At 39.1% G+C, this 23,069-nt stretch overlaps 1 protein-coding gene across 1 annotated transcript in view; it reads right to left on the bottom strand.

The window, feature by feature from the left end:
• The window catches only part of MICAL3 (microtubule associated monooxygenase, calponin and LIM domain containing 3), a 155,307-nt gene that overhangs the window by 61,408 nt on the left and 70,830 nt on the right, over positions 1-23,069 (bottom strand). The window contains exons 18-25 of the mRNA XM_052668226.1: positions 20,435-20,530; positions 18,281-18,337; positions 16,383-16,487; positions 13,724-13,831; positions 11,204-11,311; positions 10,361-10,547; positions 7,330-7,409; positions 6,214-6,301 (exon numbers count right to left, since the gene is read on the bottom strand). Of these exons, the coding sequence (XP_052524186.1) occupies positions 6,214-6,301; positions 7,330-7,409; positions 10,361-10,547; positions 11,204-11,311; positions 13,724-13,831; positions 16,383-16,487; positions 18,281-18,337; positions 20,435-20,530 (829 nt within the window). The remainder of the gene's footprint in view (positions 1-6,213; positions 6,302-7,329; positions 7,410-10,360; positions 10,548-11,203; positions 11,312-13,723; positions 13,832-16,382; positions 16,488-18,280; positions 18,338-20,434; positions 20,531-23,069) is intronic.

Below are 23,069 nucleotides of genomic sequence, written 5' to 3'. Positions count from 1 at the left end.
TTACACGTGCCATGCAGCTCCCCAAAACGTCTTTGGAAGACTATTCAAGCTTGCTAGATCTATTCATTTCACTCTCCCCCAAAAACTTATCCCCCACAGCATTCCTAACCTGGAGCTAATGGAAGGAGGAGGGAGGTGACAAAGAAAAACTCAGAAACCTGAAGGTTGTTTGGAATTTATTCCCTTGAACATTTCACACAATTGAACAAATAATGTCTTGATTTCACAGCAACAAGAAAACCAAGTATTACATAATTTAAGGAGACACACACCCAAAACAAAAACAGGTTAAAAACAACTGCATAAATAAAAATCTTCAACGAAGCTATACAACGGAGACATGAAGCCTTTCTGAGCACTAATTGTCTCACTTGAATATCAACTATCCCTACTTCATACAAACTCCCTCCATTTCTCTGAGGGAAACTTAATCTCCTCAGAATGGTTATTTCTTAGATTCTACTTTTCAAAACAAAACAAACAAACAAAAAAACCCCAAAAAACGAACCCACAGATGTTATAATTCTGTAATTAAAAAAAAAAATCCAACACCTTTACACAGCATTCTTTTTCTAAGTTTAATGAAACTCTTAAAAGTGCCCAGAAAAATTCATATCACCCTTCAGAAATTACACATACAAGCAATAAACAAATATTTCAGTGGAACAAGTCTACAGGTCTGAAAGCTAGAGAGAAAGGTGGAAGAGGGAGGTATTTTACTCCCAAGAAAAAGTGTTCTTAGCAGGATCCAGCCATGAGCACAAACCAACATCGCTGCTATTTTGAAAACCCTTTCTCGGTCCCCAGATCATTTTCTTGGGTTTTTCAGTGAAGCTCTATTAGGTCAGCTGCTTCTCAACCCCTTAGAACAAATAAACCAGCAATTCACGTCTTTGCTTTTCCAAATTTTCTGGGCTTCAAATTCTCTTTTCATTTACACCAAAGTCACCCAAATCCTGATAAGAACACCGACAAGGAACACGATGGACTGGGAACAGTCAAGCACATCCCCAGGAGTTTCCTGGCTTGCTACTGAACAATGATTCACTGAGCACTGAACCTTGGTCCTAATCATGCAACCCACACGCTCTCCTCAGCTTCCAAAAATACAGGGGTCTGATTCTTAAGTTTACATTTTAAATATTCCAGCTGAGAAAAATAAATCTGGCATTAGATCTCTCTGGAGCCGTATGAGGCCCTGTGAAAGGGTTCGTTACCTTGTGCCCTGTCCTGCAGAACACAACTCCACCGTGCCTCCAAACAGAAAACTTCAAGGCATGGTAGAAGAGGAACTACCTTTCGTCTCAGTTTGGTGGTGCATCTTGAAACATGATTTTTAAAAATTATTTTATTATTTTGTGGAGCAGAGGAGGAGGGGGAAGGTGTATGGATGTGTCTGTAAATGCAGGTTAGCGGTTTCAAATGAAGGCACCACAAACTGAGCAGTATGCCACAGAATTAGCTTACTGTATTGGCGGTAATGCAGTGTTTATGACACATCAAATTAAAACAAGTATGAAAAACAAATCTGAATAATAACAAAAAGGAGTGGCCGAGTGGAAGCCTTCGTGAAGATATGTTCATACGCACAAGTAAACTGTTTTGCTTTGAGATGAAATATTTTCAGAAGGCACATTCAATGTATGTAGAACTGTAAAGGGACAACATCAATGAACAAGAAGACAGTTCATATACAGAAATGCATACAAAAATGATTTGTACTTCCTTAGGCATAGAAATATGTGCAAATAATACTGTATGCATTCATAAAGATTTGTGTAAACTCAATGGACAGCCATGATCCTTTTGAAAATGGGGCTCAGATAATTTACTTGAAAGGGCACAGCATTCAGAGGAAGCAACCACCACTTTCTAGATTACTTGGTCGCCAAAAGAGCCCTCTCATGTAAGTGTCCACTTTTGCTTATTAAATGCAACACATTACATGTTTAAGAGTCTACCATAAATGGTTTGCTCATAACATTGCTCCCTGAAAATGTTTAAGGCACATCCATAAGAGGATTTCTAACCTTTCATATTGCACCCATCTCATATATAGGATATACTTTTGCAACTGTAAAGCAGGAGACCTAACACCTCTACTTCGTATTGAAATTTTCAGGTTTGCATACTACTTATAGTGAGTTTCTTACATTTTTTGCAGCTCAAGTAACTATTGCAAAGATCTCATGACTTGCATTTTATTGCTGAGAGTTTTTGAAGTAAGAGTTTCCCTAGGTCTTTTCTTTATGAAATTCCTACTGCTGATAGGGTCAGAAATGTACTGCTGTGAGAACACAAGCCTGGAATAGGAAACACAACAAAACATCACTACCTAAAGCTGCCCCAAAGAGCATTATGATAAAGCAAAGACTGTTCCAAGTCCATCTGTCAAGAAAGAGCTGAAAGTTTGAAAATGTGTTCTTACAGACCTTTAGAACAAACAGAAAAAAAAAGCATTTACATTAAAAGCACATTCAAATCATATAAAGTATTGTAAATAATATTCAAAAAAATCCAAGACACGGTGGTTACAGATTATGAAAGGGAGAGACAGTTGAGGAGCAAAGTGTTTTTTTCCCCATGGCAACAGCAGCAATTTTGGCACAAAGGCAAACGCAGAAGATAGAAAGAGGCAGACAGAGTACAGAGAAGAATTACAGAATCTAAGACAAGCATGCCACAGTTGAGCAGAACCAAAAGCAAAGTACCAGCTTTCCCCAGCTTCCCTTCCCAGGAGAGAATGGCATCAACCACTCAAAAGCTTGTTGCCACTTCCCCATCGAAAGGGGCTGATCAGTACTGCAGGAGCCAGTTAGAACTTAACTCCCTGAAAACATCCCTGTGACACTACATAAGATGTCACGTGGGCTCCCTGGCAAACCAGGCAAGCCTTCGTAAGAACGACGTTTGTAGAAGACTGCTAAAAAACTCAACTTGCTTCTCACAAGTTGTACCCTATAACTGCAGTCACTGCAATACAAGGGACAGACAGCCAGTGAGGGACTGACATCTTTAGCAAAGTTAATGCATGCCTGTCAGGTTAGTACGGCATCACAAGAAAGTGCTTGTTGGGACCAACTGTACCTAAGCTGACCAAAGCTGCTGAACGTCATTTTGAGTTCAAACAGATTTTAATTATTAATCTGGCTACAAAAAGAAGAGCACAGATTTGGTGGTAAAGGAGGTACTGAATGTAGGGGGAAAACCTGGAAAATTTACATTTGTTTGGGATTCTGTGGCAACTAAGAAGCAGGCCTGCCACAACTTGTCGTAATGGTCACTGAACGAGCTAATTCAGGACTGAATTTAACTCAGAGGGTACAAAACTTAAAACCAGGGGGCTTTTGTCTTGTGCACTGCTTAACTGATGTTTCTGCTCTACACCTTCCTTTTGAATTCTAAGCTATCTTGAGAACTCCATCACAAATTAAACCTACGCATTTCACACTCCTATTTCACTTAATCGTTTCAGAGGCAAATTATACTCCTCATCAACATCTGCCTCACTAGTAAGACTGACTCAGATCTCAAGGTATGAAATCAGTACTGCCCAACCTCAGCCGCTGGTTCTTGCCTTAAAAGAGGCCAAAGAGTTTTCAGATATACAACCAGTTCATGGTAAGTCCACTGAATGGGTAAAGTTGGAGCGTGGGAAACTATCTCCAGATCAGAGAGCTTTTTGCTTAAGGTATTCTTGTACATTTCAGTGAAAGCAGAATGCCTATAGTTTCTCACCTAGAGAAGTTAATAAATTACAAGAAAGCATATATGCACATAGTTCAAAGCCAGTAGATAAATAAAGATGCAATCTTAGAGACTCCCTTTGATTATTCAGAAATAGTATCTTATTCTTCCACTGTATCATGAAGTTTTGCAATTCAAAAGCTGAGGTTTTGTGGGGTTTTTTGTGTGTTTTTTTTTTCAAGCCATACAAAATGGTAAACACAATGCAAGTTTCCTGATCTACTGTGCAAGAACTGGAGCTAAAGAGAGGTACTACAGCACATGACCGTTAAACTGACTAATGGAGAACTGGCCTGCCTTAATGACACCGCAGCTTGCTTTTAAAATATATGGCATTTAGCCTCCCCTCCTGCTTCCTAACCCTTGTTAATCCAGTAGTTTTAAAATATACTTACAACTTGCTTCATAAAGAAAATGAGATCTCAGCTATAAATAATGTTTTCTAGCAGAAAAGGGGAGACAACAGAACCAGAAGGTAACTCTTCAACCATTAAAGGTGTTTCAGTCATGCACACACAACAACATGTTACATTGCCTTAAAGATGAACTAGCTTCATCCAGCTGAATATGCCCTAATGATGTACTTTGCAGAGCACAAGAGCCAAAGCTTTAAAGCTCCAAAATATTTAAAAACAATGCTACAGTTAGGCACAGCAAACTGGAGACCTAGATTTCAAGTCTTGCTGTTTGATAAAATGGTGTCTGTTCTACTTTTCTTCTCTAGAAATATTACAGCTCTTCTAACTGTGCCATTGCAGGTGCCAACTATGTCACCAGTACATAAGGAGAGATGGAAATACCTGGCCTAACATTTGTCCTACTTACTGATCACATAGATGCTGTCTGCTGAAGGCTCATCTAGAAATGCAAATAATTAAATTTGATCTGTTCGAAGGACTAAATCAAGGAAAGGAGACCGACAGCAACAGTACTGAAAAACTAACTGATATACACAGCTAAACTCTCTTTCTTCCACTTCTCATCACCAATAGCTTCAACCCACAAGTCACTTTTCCTATAATATAGTCTGTGAATTAACAGCTCTAAGAAATATCTTTTTCACACATGTTAAAAAAATATGCTCTATATTAAAAAAATCGTAAAACCAAAAACTCTTCACCTTTAGAGTAAGCAATTTTAAACCTAGCCTACAGTACAAAAAAATGCTGTCATTATCCCACCTGCCATTGGCACTCTGGACCTGTCATTTTTCGTTACATTTTTTCTCTCCTTCATTCTCCCATATGGAAATTCCACGCCATTAACAGACAAAACAGCAAGTGTAACTACACTTAAAGAGTCAACAACACACAGTAGGAATGACTTTCTGTGTTCAGTTACCATCTTAGAAATGCTTGTAAGAATATTACGTCACATATAAGCATGATTTTTATCTGCCTGTATGTTTTTAATGTTTCTTCTCAATTAGCACTGTGAAGACATTCATTTCTAAATTTTTCCTCTAAGTATGTTCTCCCTCTAAAAGCACCTAATTTCCTGCTTTCATAGCGTTCTAGAACCAATATTAAAACTAAATCTCTTGCTGACATCACCAAGTGAGCATGTAGGGGCTGGGCAAACGAGCGTTTGTAGCAGAGTCACTTCTCCCATGTTAGAAGGAATTAGAATTTTAACTTAATAGGCAAAAATACTTCACAGTAAGACACACACATTCACTACCTCGTTCCCAAAGCCATGGCCAGGAGCAGCACAGAATCTGGCAGTAAGGGAAAAGCACCATGACCTGTCAGCACCACGAAATTCAAGAAGTTTAAGGAATCCCATCCCATTAGCTGTCACAGACACCCAGAATTCCAAAGGAGACACAATCCAAAGATAATGGGATCTTCCCATTCAAGTACCAGATTAGTGAACAGAAATTTGGGAGAATGAGAAACCACTCCCAGATTTCAGGCAAACACAGAAATCCAATTTTAGAATTATTCCAGTGTATCAGAACTTGTAACTTGAGTCAACATTGAGGTAATACAGTACAGACAAAGCCTCTTTATCTGGGTCCACTCAGAGGAGACCCTTAACTGAGGATCTGTGTTTTCCTGGAACTATTTCAGACAGTATCCTTTAAAGAAATGAGAATATCTAGGCCCCCAAAGCCACAATGCAAAATAACATATTGAGAACTTCACATAACACACAAAATTCACACGGCACCCCAATTCACACGAGTTGTACAGCTTATAAAGTTGGGTCACGTTAATTCTTAATGGTCAGCAGACTGGCCACAGAACTCCCCTAAGATCTGCACGAGAACTTCTGACTGGACATAGAGAAAGGGAACCCCAAAAGCCATCAGCTGACACATGAAAAAGGAGTCCAAAGGGTTCTGGGCTACCTGGTGCCCAATGCAGGAAACTGTGCTTTGCAGTCGCTGGCTTGCCACCCTAACTCTGTCAAAGAAGCCGAGAGAGTACTGCACCACCCTGCTAAAGAAGGAAGCAGAGCTACCTGGGGCCCTCTCTGCTGAGGAGGAGATGGAATTTGCCCGTCCACTTCCATCACTTGCCATAGTGTCCTGCAGAGGTCCTTTGGTGTCCTGGAAGAGTGAGGAAGTGAATTAAATCCATACTACAATTGCAAGCACTTAGAAAATGCTCTTTTCATATGAGGTTGTATGTACTGAACACAATGAACTAGGAAGATATCCCTTTGCCAATTAAGAGACCCCTTATTTATTGTATAAAGGCAAGGTCTGAACCAAACGCGTTCCTTCTCGATAGGCTTAAAACCCCAAAAAACAAGCTAGATATACAAGGTGGTCAAAGCAGTAGGATCCCTGAAGTCTGCTCATCTGGGATACATAATGTTTCACTTTTGGTCTTTCCTTTTGGCTGGAAGCATGGCACAGATTTTGAGATGGATCCCTAGCCCTTCCAAAAAGGTGCACAGCTCTAGCTTGCACTAACAAAACTTGACAAGCAAGCAGAAAGATCACCACCACCGCTACCACAGAGGAAAACATCATCTGAGGGGGAAGGTCAGTTTGTAGCATTCAGTCTTAACAGAACTTGAATGCAAAGAGACTACCACAGACAAAGACAAAAGCAGAGACACATTTCTGTATTACATAGTAGGTCTTGGGCCTATGTTTAAAACACAGATGCTTCAATTACAATAATATAGGGAAAAGGATACCCTTTCTTTCCATACACTAACTGACAGCAAAAGTGCAGAAGAGACAGTACATCATCTTAATAGCCTACGCAAGCGAGTTAGAAATTCAAGTTTCAGAAGAAATGCAAATAATTTGTTTAATCTTAAGGAAAAGCAAAACCAGCAACATAAGTTATTTAGTCTCTACACGAACTAAATAAGCATTTCAGTATAACAAGAATACAAATCAAAATACTGTTCTGAGTGGATCAGTACATCATTTTACAGTAAGAACCATGAAAAGAAAAGTGATAATTGCAAGCTTTTAATGAAAATTTATAGAACTGTAGGACATTATGACATTACAATGCCATTTGATGCATTCTGAATTTTTCTCCCTTCACAAAAAGAAAAGCATATTTACTCTTTCAGTGTTAAGAATCAACATGCTAGATGAAAAGAATGAGTTACCTTTCCTGACACTGCTGGCCTCTTCCTTTGAGCATAACCGGAGAGTCGGTAACAGTAGTGGGGCTTACAGTAGAATTTACCTGCAGACAGAACATTAATGATGGTCGACAATCAGAACACACCACCTTAACACAATACAAGTGTCCATCTCACTGCAACTTATTTTCTGTTGTCCCTCCTTCCTCTAGTTTAATCAGTATGCAGCGAGACAAGCACAATCTGAAGTTTTAACTCCAGCCCTCCTCTCTCCCCTGCCTAACTAGCTTCCCTTTCATTGGGTGCCTGACAGCCACTGAGCATAATATCCTATCAAACACCAAAGCAAAGCTGTGAGGCTTGTGTGGTATCACATGCTAACAATGCGGCAGTGTGTGAGGAACAAAGAAATCATCACATGAAAAGCTGGCAGAAGCACTTTTGGAAAAAGCAAGAATGAATACAAGCAGCAGAGGAAAGAGGGAGAGGAGGGCATTAACTCCCAGAGAACCATCTCCGAAAACAGATCCTAGTTACTTGCAGAAAGGGCGATCGAGCAATGAGTCATTTTCACAAGTAAGACCTGTTGTGACACTGATGTTTTAGTAACACTCCAGACGTCTAGATGGGTTTTCACCAGCATCTGAACACTATCCTAAAGACAAAGCAGCACTAGCAATACCCCAGTGCAAATAACAGTAATAGGAGCAAACTGATGGCACGGTTATCTTCCCATGTTCTTTTGCTACCATATCCTGCTAAGTGTATACAGCCCACAGCATACCTTCTAATATCCTGTTCCTACAGCCTTCCTAACACATTTCAAATCTATAGTCTGACTTTTGCTGCTTTCCACAGTTTCTCTGAGCTGGTACTAGCACAATATATTCTAATGATTTGTTTTATGATAGAAAGGTGGCAAATACTATCTGTTGAGAACTGCCTGCTTAAATAAACATTTGTTAACGTGGAGTCTTTCAAATTGTTTCGGGGGAAACATCTGACAAGAGATACAACAGCAAAACCCCTACATACTCAGGCTTTGAACCAGACACTGATTGTAGAACACTACAGGACACTCTCAGTTGGAAGAGCTAGATGAATAGCAACTACATGAATGTATTTTATCTTCTCTTTCAAAACAAATCCAGAATGAAACATGAGCTACATTTTCACAATGATTAGAGACAATAACACACTTTTCTATGTGGTCACATTTGGTATATATACATATGAAACTGTTAACCGTGTAACAGTTACTTCAGAATCAATGCTGCAGATGTGCTGAGACTCCAAGCTTTGTGCTTGTTTCACTGTGAGCTGTCTGGCCATAACTGTGTACATAAGCTGGTTGGCAGAAAGAATCACTAAGTCTGGTGGCAAAAACTGCTTCAGCACATACAACAGATAGAAGAGCTCAGCTTGCACATTTAATCAGGTACACATTGCACATTTAATCAGCTACCCCATGACTTCTGAGTGCACAAAATAACAGCAGTGCTCTACAACTGCCTTGTCCCAGCTTTGATAATTGACCAAGCTGTTGATTTTATACACAGACTTCAAAATTATCACTGGCCCCTTTAAACTTCCAAGTCAAGTCCGCTGTCATTCTGAACAAGTAATAATGGCTTTTCTATTCCTTACTGGGTGCCTGGTTTGATGGTTCTGAGATTCCTCAATTCTTTGTGATCCAAGCCCATTACTAAAGGTCGCTATATAATTCATCTTCAATAGAAATATTATGTTGGTACTTTTTGCCCCATAAGCCTAGCTGATGTATCCATGGCCACTGTCAGTATTTTCAAAAATATTCAACCCAGTTACACAGATGTCTATCAATTTCAGAACTTTTCAGTCTGCGGAGAGTATTCTGGAGTTTCATTCTGTAACATACAGCTTACAATTTTTACTTCATCTTTGACTCAATCAATGTGGAAAAATATCATTTGTAGCACTTTTTCCTGTTATTTTTATTTCTACATCATCATTTCTGGTGTAGAAGCCTCTCCATCTAATATCTCCCTACTTTTACATAATTTTGTACATATTTTATTATTGATATCAGAGCAAAGATAAATGACAGCTGTGAAAGAAGGTAGAAGTTATACTTCTTGATATACATTAAGCTTTATCTAAGACACCTTACTTCTTCAGAAAATGTGAATTTTCTGCTAACAAGCAGCAAATGTAACACTGCCACTCTTTGAAGGATGTTACTCTTCAGAAGTGATGTGCAATTTGAAATTATAATTTTCAACATGCTCATCTTCTGGGTGCTAAAGTAAGTTTCAGCTGCTGCCACACTGTCTGGTTTCTCAGATCTGTTATACCTAATGCTTCCCTTAACCCTTTGAATGTTGGACTCTGTTAAGAGTCATCAATAAATTTATTAATTTGGTAATCTTATTTCTTGCTCCTCAGTCTATCAGACACAGAAAGAAAAAATTATTACTGAACTTTCAGTAACTAATTCTTTCTCCATATATTTAGCATTGACCTATCCCTACTCACCTTCCATGTCCTATTTTTCCCCACTAAAATATAACTTAGTCTGTAATTATCAATTATCATAGCCCTTGATTATAAACTGCTTCTTTTGTTGTATCTAAAATCTCTATTGCTGTGTTCTCTTAAAAAGTAAAAGCTGATTATGTCTGTCACCAACATGTTACGTTCTCTTAAATAAAGCCAAACTAAATTTAAAACTAAACTCATTTAAAACTAAAATGAGTTTGCTCATTTAAATGTAACCAAAGGAACAGTAAAGGATCTAGCCTTAAAGATAGCTGCCAAACCATTTTAAAGCCCTCAAATACTATTTGTTTCTTTCCATTCCAGCAGCTATTCTTAATTAACTCCTCACAGCTCTCAGCATTACCCAGCCACAGGAAACCCACAGAGCTTTAAGAGTTTGAGAGGATATCTCTGGACCTGAAGTTACTCCGTCTCTTAACTCACCAAATAATTTGTAAGCAAACAGCGAGCTGCGAAATCACTTGACAAACCTCCAGGACAGTTAAGAGAATTCTTACAGAAAGGCAATTTCTCTTACCATCTTCAATATCATAGGCGTAAGATGACAACCGCAGAGTGGTGGCACAGTATTCACACTTGAAGCAACTGCGGTGGAAGAACTTGCCTTCAGCACTCAGCCTTTCCATCACATAGACTCGCTTGCGGCAGAAGTAACAGACATCACTGCCTCCCAGGTTCTGGGGGAACTCCTTTTTGAGTGAGCCCTAGACAGATAGAGGCGTGATTAAATTTGTGTGTGTCCATTCTCACCAAGACTGCATGGTCATATTTTCTCTTCATCTTTGCAGGTATGGGAGCGTCTGGATGCTGCTGTTCTTTGACACATGGGTGCTGCAGCGCTGTGACACAATTCAGTTTTAGCCAGGAAACCAAAAACTAACCTTGAAGTCCAGTGAAGAAGGTCCTAGGATGTCATGCCTATGTATGTGAGGAATAAATTAGGCTCTGGATGGAAAAGTGGACACAAGTACTATTAACAACGACCTTGAAATAAATGACTGAGGGAGGCATATGATAGAAAGGCAAAATCATTAAGAGACCCTTCAAACTGCAATTCTTAGACCAGAACCTCACTCCTCTAGTAAACAACAATGTTGAAGTAGCCACAGTGGAACAAATACATCTTCACAAATACAACCACCAGTTTGTCAACTGGTTGCAGCTAATCCTTGAGTGCTGAGATTAGATTCAGCAATTTTGCAAGGAAAATGAGGACAAGAGAGAGGGTGGATGGAGAAAGGGAAGTTAAGTCTTTTACAAAGCTACTATGGATCCACCAGCTGTACTAGCAACTCACAATACTTCAGATCTACAGTACATCTAATCACAAACACACATCATCTTCTGCACATCATCTTACCAGTTCCTTCTTGTCTAGAAGGGTTTTGGGTTGCTCTTTCCTTTGAAGCTGATTGGCTATCTGCTCAGCCAATGAGCTCACTCCGCCTGTGTACATCTTTATATACTTCTACCAGATGGATGGAGTAAAACAAAAGGGAAGTGAGAAAAGAAAAAGAAATAAAATTATAAAAATGACTAAAATGATAATAGGTTAGGTGGTGAGAAGGTGCAGAGAGGTGAAACCATGCCAAGACAGTGGACAATATGGAGTGACAAGTAGTAACAGCAACACTAGTGCCATCAGTAATCATTGGAACAGTCCAATATCAACTGCAACTATGAAAAAGAAGGTTTGCATTTTGCATTCCCTAAGTGCTCTAGAAATGCTATGATGATGAAGAAAGCCAAGTTTTTTCTTGCTTATGGGGTACTTTGCACCTGGAAACCTGAACAGATTCACTTCTCAAAGATGAAACCAAATACAGACAAAAATTTGAGGTTCCAGGTAAAATTGGCATCAGAATCAAAGACATTTTGGAAGACATGTCATAGAGTCTAATGTAACATGCTGATTGCAACAGTTTATTTATATGATTAGCATCTGAAAAGAATTCATTTAAAGTGCATTCACAGAGTAGGAAGAAATCCTTAACTCAGGAACTCACAGTCATTCAAAACTATCATTTTTCCAAAGCTAAAAATACATAGAAGTTTATATGGAAAATGATGGCAAGAATCTCATCCAACACTTTAAAGCCATACCTGCAAACATCTGGAACATGTATTCACTCAACACTGAACATGGCTTTATGACTCGGCTTTTCTCCATCATGGGTATTGACTGATGCAATGACTGTGGATAGCTAAAATCCCTCCAGTATTCTGAGAAGCCTAGGCATGTTGGCAGTTACACTAGACGGTCTAAAATGAGTGTTTGCAAGCCATGTTCAGCCACTGCAGGAGCAGAGGAAGTGATTTTCAACGGAAATAATTTCAGCCATCATCAATAATTACATGGTTAAGAGAATTATGTGCTTACATCCGTGTTAGCTTAATCACACTGCAAACACCACGAATTTGACTCAGCAGAGCAGCAAAGAGCACGCCAAGCAATTTTCCTTTTCCAAACTAAGAAGTACTATGAATATTTCTAGCTGGAGTCTCCTCAGGAAATGAAGGAGCAGAAAGACACTGCCTTCTGGCAAGTGCAAAATCACCAGGATAAAAGTATCTTGAAGGAAAAGACTGAATTCTTCTCTCAAAATTCCCACTACCATACCAGAACTAGTTATTTCCCATAAGTAACAATTCAGTATATGTTTCACAAGCGTGGTTATTAGCCTTTTAGAAATGTTTAAGACCTTCACATATTCAGACATGAGAAAAGCAGGAAGCATCACAAAAATCTGAAATCCATCACAGAATGGTATTTCAGGGGGAAAAGGGTCTGAAAATGGCATGCTTGGCCATCAGACTGTAGTTGCTATCACTGACGTCCTAATTCCTCAAGAGCTATGTCACTACAATAAAGGAAGTTTATTTCTGCCCACAAAGAATTTATACTCACTCCTTTTACATACTTGTCTGCTAAATCCAGCCCAAAATATTGAGCACTTGCAGTATTTACGTATGCAAGTAACAACACAATTTGTCTTTCAGAATTTTCAAGCTTTTCCAGGGGAAGCAGGTGCTTTCAACAGACATTTTCTTTCAGCTGGAACTGCATTTCATCTATACAGGTTCCTCACCCAAGCTTAACTGCAGGTGTTTCAGGATCTTTAAATTTCTATCAGCACATCTGCCTGAAAACTGATTATTCTAATCTTAACTCACAACATCTGAGACTATTTCGTGTGGGAAATGTAATTGCTCAAGTCTTGATTTTAGGTTCTGTGGTTCTGATTTCTCTACCTACACATGGCAACTGGTCTAATATTGGATTTTAAATGGAGCACTTTAACTTTCCTTGGGCAAATGTCTTCAAGATATGCAATGTTCTGAACCATTTTGAACAGTGAGCAAAGAACCACTTTAGCTTAGGTCAAATCAAACTCCTTTTGTTTTCCAGCATGGCAACTGCAACTAGATGAAATTCCTAGTGATTTTTCAGAAAGCCAAAGTATTCTGTATTTCATACTATAGATGAAGCATATACACACAAGCCCATTCTGTAGTTTGGCCCAGAATCTCAACAAAAGCAGCAAGCAAAACAAGAAAGCTTTATTCCAAAGCTAGACTATTAGTGCTCAAAAAAAAAAAAAAACCACAACAGACAATTTGAGAGCAAGATAAACCAGAAGCTTTTTACAGTTGCACCAAAAGTTACATATATTTAGTTTCAAACTGCTTTATGGTTGACAACAAGCTATGCCACAGGCTGCTTGATTTCTCAGTTGTGCATGAATATGCACAGAGATTGCATTTTGCAGGTGAAGTGTTGCAAGCCTAGCCATCTCTTGTGTTTTGTCCTTGGCCAATGGGCCCAGGGGGGGTAAGTGACACAGCCGAGTGCACCTAGCAATGCTCAGGCCAATGCTACCTGTCGAAGAGAGTCAGATGAAGGTGAAGAAGGGCGATTAGAAGAACGGAGGCTAAGGGAGAGCTCCCACTGGTCAACAAAGAATCGGCGAGACGGTTCAGTCTCAGGCTAAAAAATAAAATAAGAATCACAACAATCATACACAGATATGAAGGAAAACCAGGTGAAAATAAAAACAAAAATTCAGGCTCTTCTGCCCACCACAAAAAAAAAAAAAAAATTCTTAATGACATTTGTAGGACAACTTGAAAAAAAAAAAAAAAAAAGGTCCAGTGCATCTTCAATTTCTCCCTAGTGAGGCAGAGTATGTTATTCTTAATTTGTCCTTTATTATGTTTTAAGTCACTGAGGGCCATTTGGAAACAGTTACCTTCTTCCACAGATGTCCAGCCTTCTGTAACCCAACCAACTAAGCCACTGGCACAGATCCCAGATCAATTTCCTCTGTTGCTCCTGTATCTCCTGTTGTTCCGTATTACTGGCTCAAGACACTAGGATTCTATTTCAGGCCACATGAGACCTCTTCTACATTTTAACTATAAATGCAAAAAAAAAAAAAAAAAAAAAATCCTGCTCTCCTTCCAGGTGGGAGAAATTAACTTGTAACTGTTGCCAACAAGCAGCACCACATTTCCAGTATAAAATTTAATGCAGCAGATTTGAAACACCACAGTAAAAATAATTAAACAATATAATGCAATCTGCTATTTTTGCTTATCAAGTGGCAAAGAGCAAATCTCTAACTGAGAATATGCATCCTTCTGAAATGGGCCCTTCACAGGAGGAAGAAGGTATGGGCTCCCAACATACCCTTCTCATTACCTTTATGGCTAACTAATGCCCACCTTCCAATACACTTAATTTAAATAGGGAAAAAAAAAACAAGGTAGCGAGGTGTATCAGACAGTACTGGTAGGAACTGTGTATTCCTTAAAATTACTATCTGGAAGAAAAAAATATGTAAATTTCAAATATTTGACTTTCTTTTAAAAGAAAATTATGTTTTGCATTACAAAAAGGACAAAAATAAATGTCATGAAGCTACTTGACTCACAAAAACAGTAATTTGTAGCCACTTAGAAAAAACTAACTTGTTGATTAAACCTATTGAGCACAATAAAAACTAGGTGGGTTTTCAGAAATATAATAGTATATTAAAACACTGATCACAGAATGTGTGATTCTGTGATTTTCTGTACTTAAGATCAATATTTAATCAAATTGCTTTTCTGAAAATGTATTACTTTACCTGAGCTTTCTCTTAGTACTCTACTTTTTCTCGATTTCTTTCCCTAAATCCCACACTATAATCCATCATTGTCTGCAGTGTTCCAACATCCGTTTCCATCTTCATCTCTGCCTCACTCTTTTTCCTTTCCTCTACTTTGTGTTCTCCATCTTCACTATATTTTCTCTCCTCCTTAATTCTACACTGTACAGAATTAAGGTTTTTTTCTCTGCAATGCAATACTGTTAATCTTTTCCACCCTCAAAAAGAGCCTGAAAGTGCGAGATAGCAGGAAGAAGGTAGGAAGTAGGTGTCAGGGTCCAGATGCTAACTCCTGTACCATTATTTCTACACAGTAATGAAACACATACGAGCATGCTATCCTCAGATCATGCCTGAGATCTTCAGTTGTGTCACCCATTAACAAATAGATACTGGTATGTTCAAACCAGTCTCCTTACCCACACTTACATGGTTTCTTCTATGTCTGCGACATCCTATCTGAAATCCAGCCAAAGGTTCACTCTTCCTGGAGAACAGCTTCACTGATTTTAATCATCACATCAGCAAAGACTGCATCCCCAAAGAACAGTAGTTAAAAGTGACTTATTTGTTACATGTTTCCCTTTAAGATGGCTTGGAAAAGTTATATCCACCAGTAAAAGTTATAGGACTGTTTATACTCCTGCTCAAGAAGACAGTTTAATTTTGCGTAATTAAATCAAAACCATAAATTCTGCAAAAAAAAAAAAATCACTTAAGTTGATAGTGTTTTCTGAAAGTACTCTCCAGTTTGCCAAAGGCTGCTGAAGATAACCAAAAACAGAAATGGGGCAAGGAATGTGAACAAAAGAAGCCACAGTTCAAATTGGCACACTCCCATATGCCAGAGAAGACAAACAGGAGAAAAAATCAAGCACAAAAAAATAATCCAAAAGTGTACAGCCGAATCAAAGAAAATCGGCACAAGCCACCAACTCTGTTGTTGGAAATAATAATACAGAAGTATGGGCACAAAAGTCGTACTTCAGAGCCAGGAGTTAAGCTTGGAAAATGCACATGTTCTTGCTTCCAGCAGCAAGTAAAACTGGGGAGCAACTGACTGGTAAACGAGCACTGTGAGATGATTTGATCTGGAGTCCAGCTCGTTTTCAGCATGTGCTCTGAAGCTCGGAGGCTGCTTTCTACCCTATTGATTGCAGTGCTTTGTATAACGGAAGCATTCATCAGGGAGACTATTAAAAGCTGTCAAGTCTGATAAAAAATACTACACAAAATAAACTTGCTCTTTCGTTTTTATCCACGGGACTGTGCGCAGCAACGGGCCCTGTATTTCGTTGAGCTCTTCTAGCCGTGTGACCCCAGATGCCAGCAGTACCCACACACTGACCCACTGGTACAGCAGCTCATAGACAGCGGGGCTGTAGTCACCTGATGCCTCGCTGCAGGCCTGGGCTCCAGGAGGGCAGCCAGCTGACATGCCCTTTGTTCAACATTCTCAGGCACTTGGTCATCAGAAAATAAACGAGGAGATCTCTGTGAGATAAGGAAGGAGGGAGGAAGTAAATAAACCAGAGGGGAAAAAAAAATAAGAAGTCCCAAAAGGAAAGCCAGACAAAAGGTATGAAATTCACATGCAGAGCAGTGAAAGAAGCTCCCCTCTGAAGACTGTTTTCATTTCTATTGTGTACTGGATTACTATTCTATTGAAGTGCTAAATGTTGACCTTCCAGGCCAGGAGAAAAAAAACAGCTGAATTAGACCCTATTCACAGCGCTCCCACTGCTGCAACAAGCACAGAGCCGCTCTCTGGCATTACCATCCGAAGAACTCCCACCCCTCTACATCAAGATGTGGCTTTATCATGCAAAAGGAACTGATTCACCAACTCATTTCATCACAGTTCTTTTTTTGTCAAGGATTTCCTTTACACATCTAAGTGTGCATGTATTTGTGTTTCTCAGATCTTCTGCAGAGAAACACATATTTTTAGGGTAATGGATTTCAGTTTTCATAAAGAATGAATTAGTTTCCTTAAAGACGCTGGTAGTATGTAAAAAGAAATTGCCGTACTTACCAAGGAGAGGATGGTTAACGAGAGTGGCTGGTGGATGCAAAGCATAGCAAAATCAAACTACCACAGAAGTTTCAACGCTGCTTCTGCACTTGTCTGAATTGCCATGTCAGCACACCCCAGGCACATTTCACACCTCTGCTATTCTGGTCCTTCGTACCAGTCTTGCTAACATGGAAAAAAGACCTGGCTTGGGGCCTGCTGTACAGAGCAGGAGTATTACTTGCAACACCAGGTAGCCTTCAGCTAATATGTTTGTAGCATTCAAAAGCAAATGGAGCAGGATTTACAAGGGAGTGTGAAGAAATCTCAGGCTTGATCTGTCAAAAAAGCCAGAGTGCTGCTACATGTTGTTAACTGTTCTTCAAAGCAGAACAGAAAACCGGGTTCACACCCAATCAGTGAGAAACGCATTTCCCATTCAAATGCATTAATAATATTCTCTATTTTCAGCTGCTTTCAGTTCCACCTACTCCTCTCTACTAGATCATTTTCACTAAAACTAGGGCCTATTATAAAGCTGTGGGTTCTGTGTCGCTGCAGACACACGCTCATTCATTTTCCACTGCCTGTCAGAAAACATTCGGCCCACAAGTGCCTTTTGTGTAGAACACATTTTTGAAGTTGTAACGGTTTCATAGCTGGCTATCATTTATGACTTCATTCATTAAAAGCCTTTACTGGAATGTCAATTTATTTGCCAATATGAATTCAAATCAGCTCGTTCTTTTGAATGCTTCTCTCTCCTTCTCCCATGCTTCTGCATAATACTGAACCGCTTAGACAGCCTGTTGAATATTCCATTAATAAGAAGGCTTCAAAGTCTCCATACTACATAATGCCTCATCTTTGGCCTGTAGGAGGCAGGATGGAATGCCAGTTGTTTAACCATCCAGAAAGCAAGCAGCGAACACAATGCAACTGTGTTCGCATGAATTAGCACAAAACATAATTCTTCTTGTTCTGCTACAGCCATAGCATACTCCAATAAAGAGGTGTAAGAGAAAAAGAACGGGAAGAGCTCAAGTGCCAAATAATGGCAAAATAAAAGCATATAGCAAACTGTTGATGAAGGCTTGTTATGCATTTATGTGGACATCACACAGAAATAGTCACTCTTAATTGCAGTTGCAGCGTGTTAACAGCAGCGTTAGGTAAGTGTGTTTCACTACGTGGTACATTTGCCTCCTGAATTGCACACATCCAATACGGCATTGTGTCATCAGCATCCATGCCATTTGTTCATGCTGTTTACCCTTTCCTGTCTGGGACTCTGCTCCCCAGGATATCCAGCACCAGGATCCCTGTATCTCTGCAGGCAACAAATTATGAGCTTAATAACAATCACAGACCAATTTTCTAGTCAAATAGACTTCGTCTCACTTTGTTGACAATGCGAGCAGCAAAGAAGTCATAATGAAAGATAAGTATTTTATTAAGAAGAATATTCTAAAACTGACAAAAATAATTTGGCTCCCATAGGGAAGATTTAAGTCTCTATATATTCATATTAACTCATTTAATCACAGTTAGTGCAATAAAGATAGCAGATACTCAGTACAACTCATATTGTGATGTTAGCTCAAAAGAAGTAAATAAAAGATTAAAAGAAGTGGCAGAAAGACTCCATTAGCAGTGCAGAGAGAGTTTTTAAAAGACATCAGAGTAAGAAGGACAAAGATCCACCTGACTTGTCATGAGGCCTTGGCCCAAGGCAACTTCAGAGAAATAATAAAAGGAAAAAAATCTCTCCAAAGGCAAAGGCATCAACTGGCTGTACTGGATTAGCTCTGTAGCACAGGATGCATATATTCCTCAGAATTAAAAGGAGGAAACTTTTTTTTTTTTTTTTAAGCAAAGAGGCACACAAAAATTTTCCTATGGGACACAACACAGAAAATAGTGAAAACATATTTGGACCCCAGCAGCAGTAAATTCTCATGACTGAAGTAGGCAAGTGAAAGACAGGACAAACAAAACACTTGGAGAAGAGAGGGAGGGGAGACAGCTAAAGGGTCCTCAGTTACTGAAAGCTCCTTTTTTCATATGGAAAATGATTGCCCTCTAATAGGATGAAAGGTAAATTTTACCACTGCCTTCACTTTTCTATCTGCAAACTTGGGGAAAAACTGTTGTTTTCTTATAAAATCTTAAAAAGACTTTGACAAGAGGAAGACTGCTAGCTACCACAATATCTAATAATACAATTCCCCATTACAGTCAATCCAGCTTAGCTGTGGATTTTGCCCATTCTAGCCAGATGTGCACCCCTGAACCCTTCCTTGCACCACACTGTCCACAGGGTGCCAAAAAAATAATTACTTTTTTTTGTGAAGACAGTTTTAAATCAGATCAACAAGCAGCCCTGATTCATCTTGTGGGTGCACAGTCTGATACAGGAGAGAGGTGGCAGAGTACATATGGGTCAGAAAGAAATGACCCTTCTCTACTTTCCTTAAAGGTGACATGTGTTTATAGGGTTGATAGGCAAACAGAAAAGAAACATTATCAATCTCTGGAGAAATTTACTTGTGTAATGTCTATTGAATGTATGGGATGTCTTGGGAACTGCAGCTGCCTTTTTATCTCCTAAAGATTAGTTCAAGGTTGAGGAAGGAGTGGGATTTATTACTGCAGTAGGAAAATGAAACAAAAATAGATACAACTGAAAGAAGCAGGATGACTGTGTACAACAAACAAACAGGCATTTAAAGATTTCAGGTAATATTTAACTAGAAAGACAAATACACGTGTACACACGGCTGCACATGTATATGCTGTGTGCAGAATAAGGCTTACACTGAATCCAGACTAAGACAGACAGAATGCAAAGTCTTCTTGAGACAAAGGACTGAATGTGGGGGAAACAGAAGGATCACATCAGGCATATGCACAACAGTTCAAAAAAGCACTTCATACAAGTAAACTTAAAAGACTTTCATGGAGAAAAGAGGAAATTCTCACTCACACTTGTATAAACAAAAAGCAGAGATGGAGAAAACTTGCAGTCTCCATCTCTGAATTACTCCAAAAAGATTTAACTTCTGTGTAGAAAAAAGAAATTTTTGCTAAGACAGAAGCAATCCGTTGAATTTCTAAGCAGCATGTATACACTTTAAGGGTAGACTTGACCCTTCAATTTCACTTGTACTTCGCTTCAAGTCAAAATTGAAGAAGGCTACTGTGATTACCAATTACCCTACAGTGAAATCTCAGAATCTCCAGTGCATCAGATAATAGTGAGATAACACTATAAAGTGTGTCTAATATAAGAGTTTGATGAAGCCTTATCTACATACGAGAAAAGAAAATTGGAAATGTATTTATAAATGGGATTTCTGGTAATTGATTTAGTCACTTGTACAAGCAGCAATGAAGAGAGAGGGACAGAGCATGCAGAGGGAATCACCTGCAGTCTGGGATACGGTGGAGAGGAAGGTGGAGTGGAAGAAGAGAGCATGATCACTTTTTTGGGGCAGGTCCGAGAACGTTCCTTACTCCTCATCTTTTTTTAAAAAAGAAAAAGAAATAAAAAATTGTAATAATGGCAGGAAAGCTAACATTCCCATTCATTGACTTTGGGAGGACAGGCCAGAATGCATAAGCTGGGAGACTGCAATCTTCTGCTCACACCTCTTACCAATGATCTAAAGCCAGTTGTACCAAAGTTGAAAGAGGTAGATTTTTCTCCTGTACTCACATGATCACGTCTGTTGGGCAGAATCTTCTGCAGACAGCCAATAAACGTGTAGTTACAGCAATAACCAACTAAACCAACCGTTTCTGACTCACAGACAAATATGCAACTTGGAACTCTCAACAGCGGAATTGGACTGCACTTTTTGCTTCACAAAAAAACTGCTTATTGCTGTGCTCTGCAGAGTTTAAAAATATCCGCTGTGTTGACTTAATTAGTCTGCTTGCAGTTCATTAGCAACATAATTCAAGTCATAGTGCTCTGTTCTCAGCTTCAAATCCATCTTCTCTGCCTTACAGATATTAAACCATCTCAGGTAAACTGAACTGCTCTTTGCTATCCTACTAGAACAGAAATATTGCTGCTTTAAAGGCAATATGTACACAGCTGGTAATTTGAAGACTGCACAATGCAGGTATGTCCTCATTTTCATACACCATAAGAACATGCCTTCATAGTTCTTTATGTCATTCTTATGGATAGTCTTTTAACACATCTTCTGCCTATTCTTTCTACCAGAGCAAATCTGGTAATTGCTGCACTGAAAAAAAAAAACAAAAAAAAACTTGTGTACCTGGAACCACTGGAACCACTGTTACATAGCTTTTAAAGAAACAGCATGCTGTCTAAAAATATATGGATGTTCATTATGGTCCTGACAGCTGAGATGGCATGAACATCTTTTGGGTGTTCTCTTCCCCTTCAGCAAAAAAGTAAATTTTAATTCAAACAGATGCTACAAGCAGCTTAAAACTAAGCCACATGACTTTGCACTGAAGTGGATGAGGAACATTTATACGCTCAGCCTTGAAGGCACTAATTTCAAGCAGAAAGGCTGGCAACATTTTCAACCACTACAGCTGTTTGTAGACTGTCATCTAACAACAGCCTAGTTTGCATTTCAGATTTCAGTATATTCACAAGGTTGTGTAATTTTCCACAACAGATCATAGTATATAGCATTATATAGGATCTAAGATCCATTCTTGAACATGCAAATACAAAGACGGCTATAGGAATGAGGAAACAAAAACATATCAACATATTCAAATGAGAAATTAATTAGGAAAAACAGTATTGGTAATGTAAGCTCTCTTCTACTGAGATTTCAGCTCCAGCTGTCTGTGGCCATTTCATTCACTACATGTCTTCAAAGATCACAATTATAACAGAGTCACTGAGAAGTGTTTTTACTGCTGTGCTTTTCTCATATTTCAGGGAACCACCTCAAAAGAACAAGCATCAGACCTCCAGAGGCAGAAGAGATCTGCATTATACAGCATGTGGATTCTGTCTTACAAGCAACACATCAGATGTCTTTGCATACATCAGTGATTTCAGCTTGTGCATTACACTCTTCTTGTTGGGAGGACATCTCTGAAACTGGCAGAAAATTGCTGAAAACTGGAAAATTAGGACAAGATTCATTTTAATCGGCTAATTTCCCATACCATACCCAAGCAGTCATATATTCTTCTGGATAGACTACATGGCTTCATGATCCCAGATGAGAAGCTCAAAAAACATGACTGCCCAAAAGCAGTGAAAACGGAAAGCAGTAGTACACAATATGGAAGAAATTTCTGTACAGCAAGGAGTTAATTTGAGATTAACCACCATACCATAAAACACAATCCAGACTTTATGTGAACATATATCCCTTAAAAAAACTTCCTCAGATTTCTACCGTGCACGTGCACAAACACTATCTCAATTCATTACTAGGTGCTGCTGAGGTGCTCCTAGTACCGCGAACAAGCTTTGACAGTACAGATGAACATTCCCAATGTATAGTTCAACAAAGAAAATACTGCAGTCCAATTCATGAGGAAAATGCAGGCCACACTGAATGCACAGAAGCAGACTGAACAGGTTTCTAATGTTTCAAGGTTATGCCTTTGAAAGAGAGATAGCAAGAAAGTCTTGTGATGAAAGTAAGAACTCCTTCAGAACAGATTCTGCCAGGACTTAACAGAATTTTGTTGTACCAAGCCACCCTATCCTAGCTCTACAAACCACCCAGAAACACTCTCCATTATGATCTCATTACATTGCTGGTCTGATAACTCTTTTAACTCTAAAGCAAAGCAAGATCTTAGACTTACTGATAAGCAAGTACAGCTAAGAAAATTCATCTGTCAGCCATTGGCAGATCATAGCCCACGGCAGGTGCATATCCTTCATCAAAACAGGTGGTCCAAGATGCAGGACCAAACCTATCAATCACAGCATAGGAAACTGCCCTTCTCCCAAGAACCCCTTAGGACCTCAACATCACCCCACCTGTGGCCAAGAATATTAGGCAATTAGTTGTTTCCCTCTAAAGCAGGTCACTAGTTTGTCCCCT

This window comes from Tympanuchus pallidicinctus, unplaced genomic scaffold, assembly GCF_026119805.1.
Source record: "Tympanuchus pallidicinctus isolate F22 unplaced genomic scaffold, pur_lepc_1.0 scaffold8, whole genome shotgun sequence".
NCBI classification, from domain to species: domain Eukaryota; kingdom Metazoa; phylum Chordata; class Aves; order Galliformes; family Phasianidae; genus Tympanuchus; species Tympanuchus pallidicinctus.
Note: the sequence above shows the minus strand (reverse complement) of the source record. Positions and strands in the feature narration are given on the sequence as shown.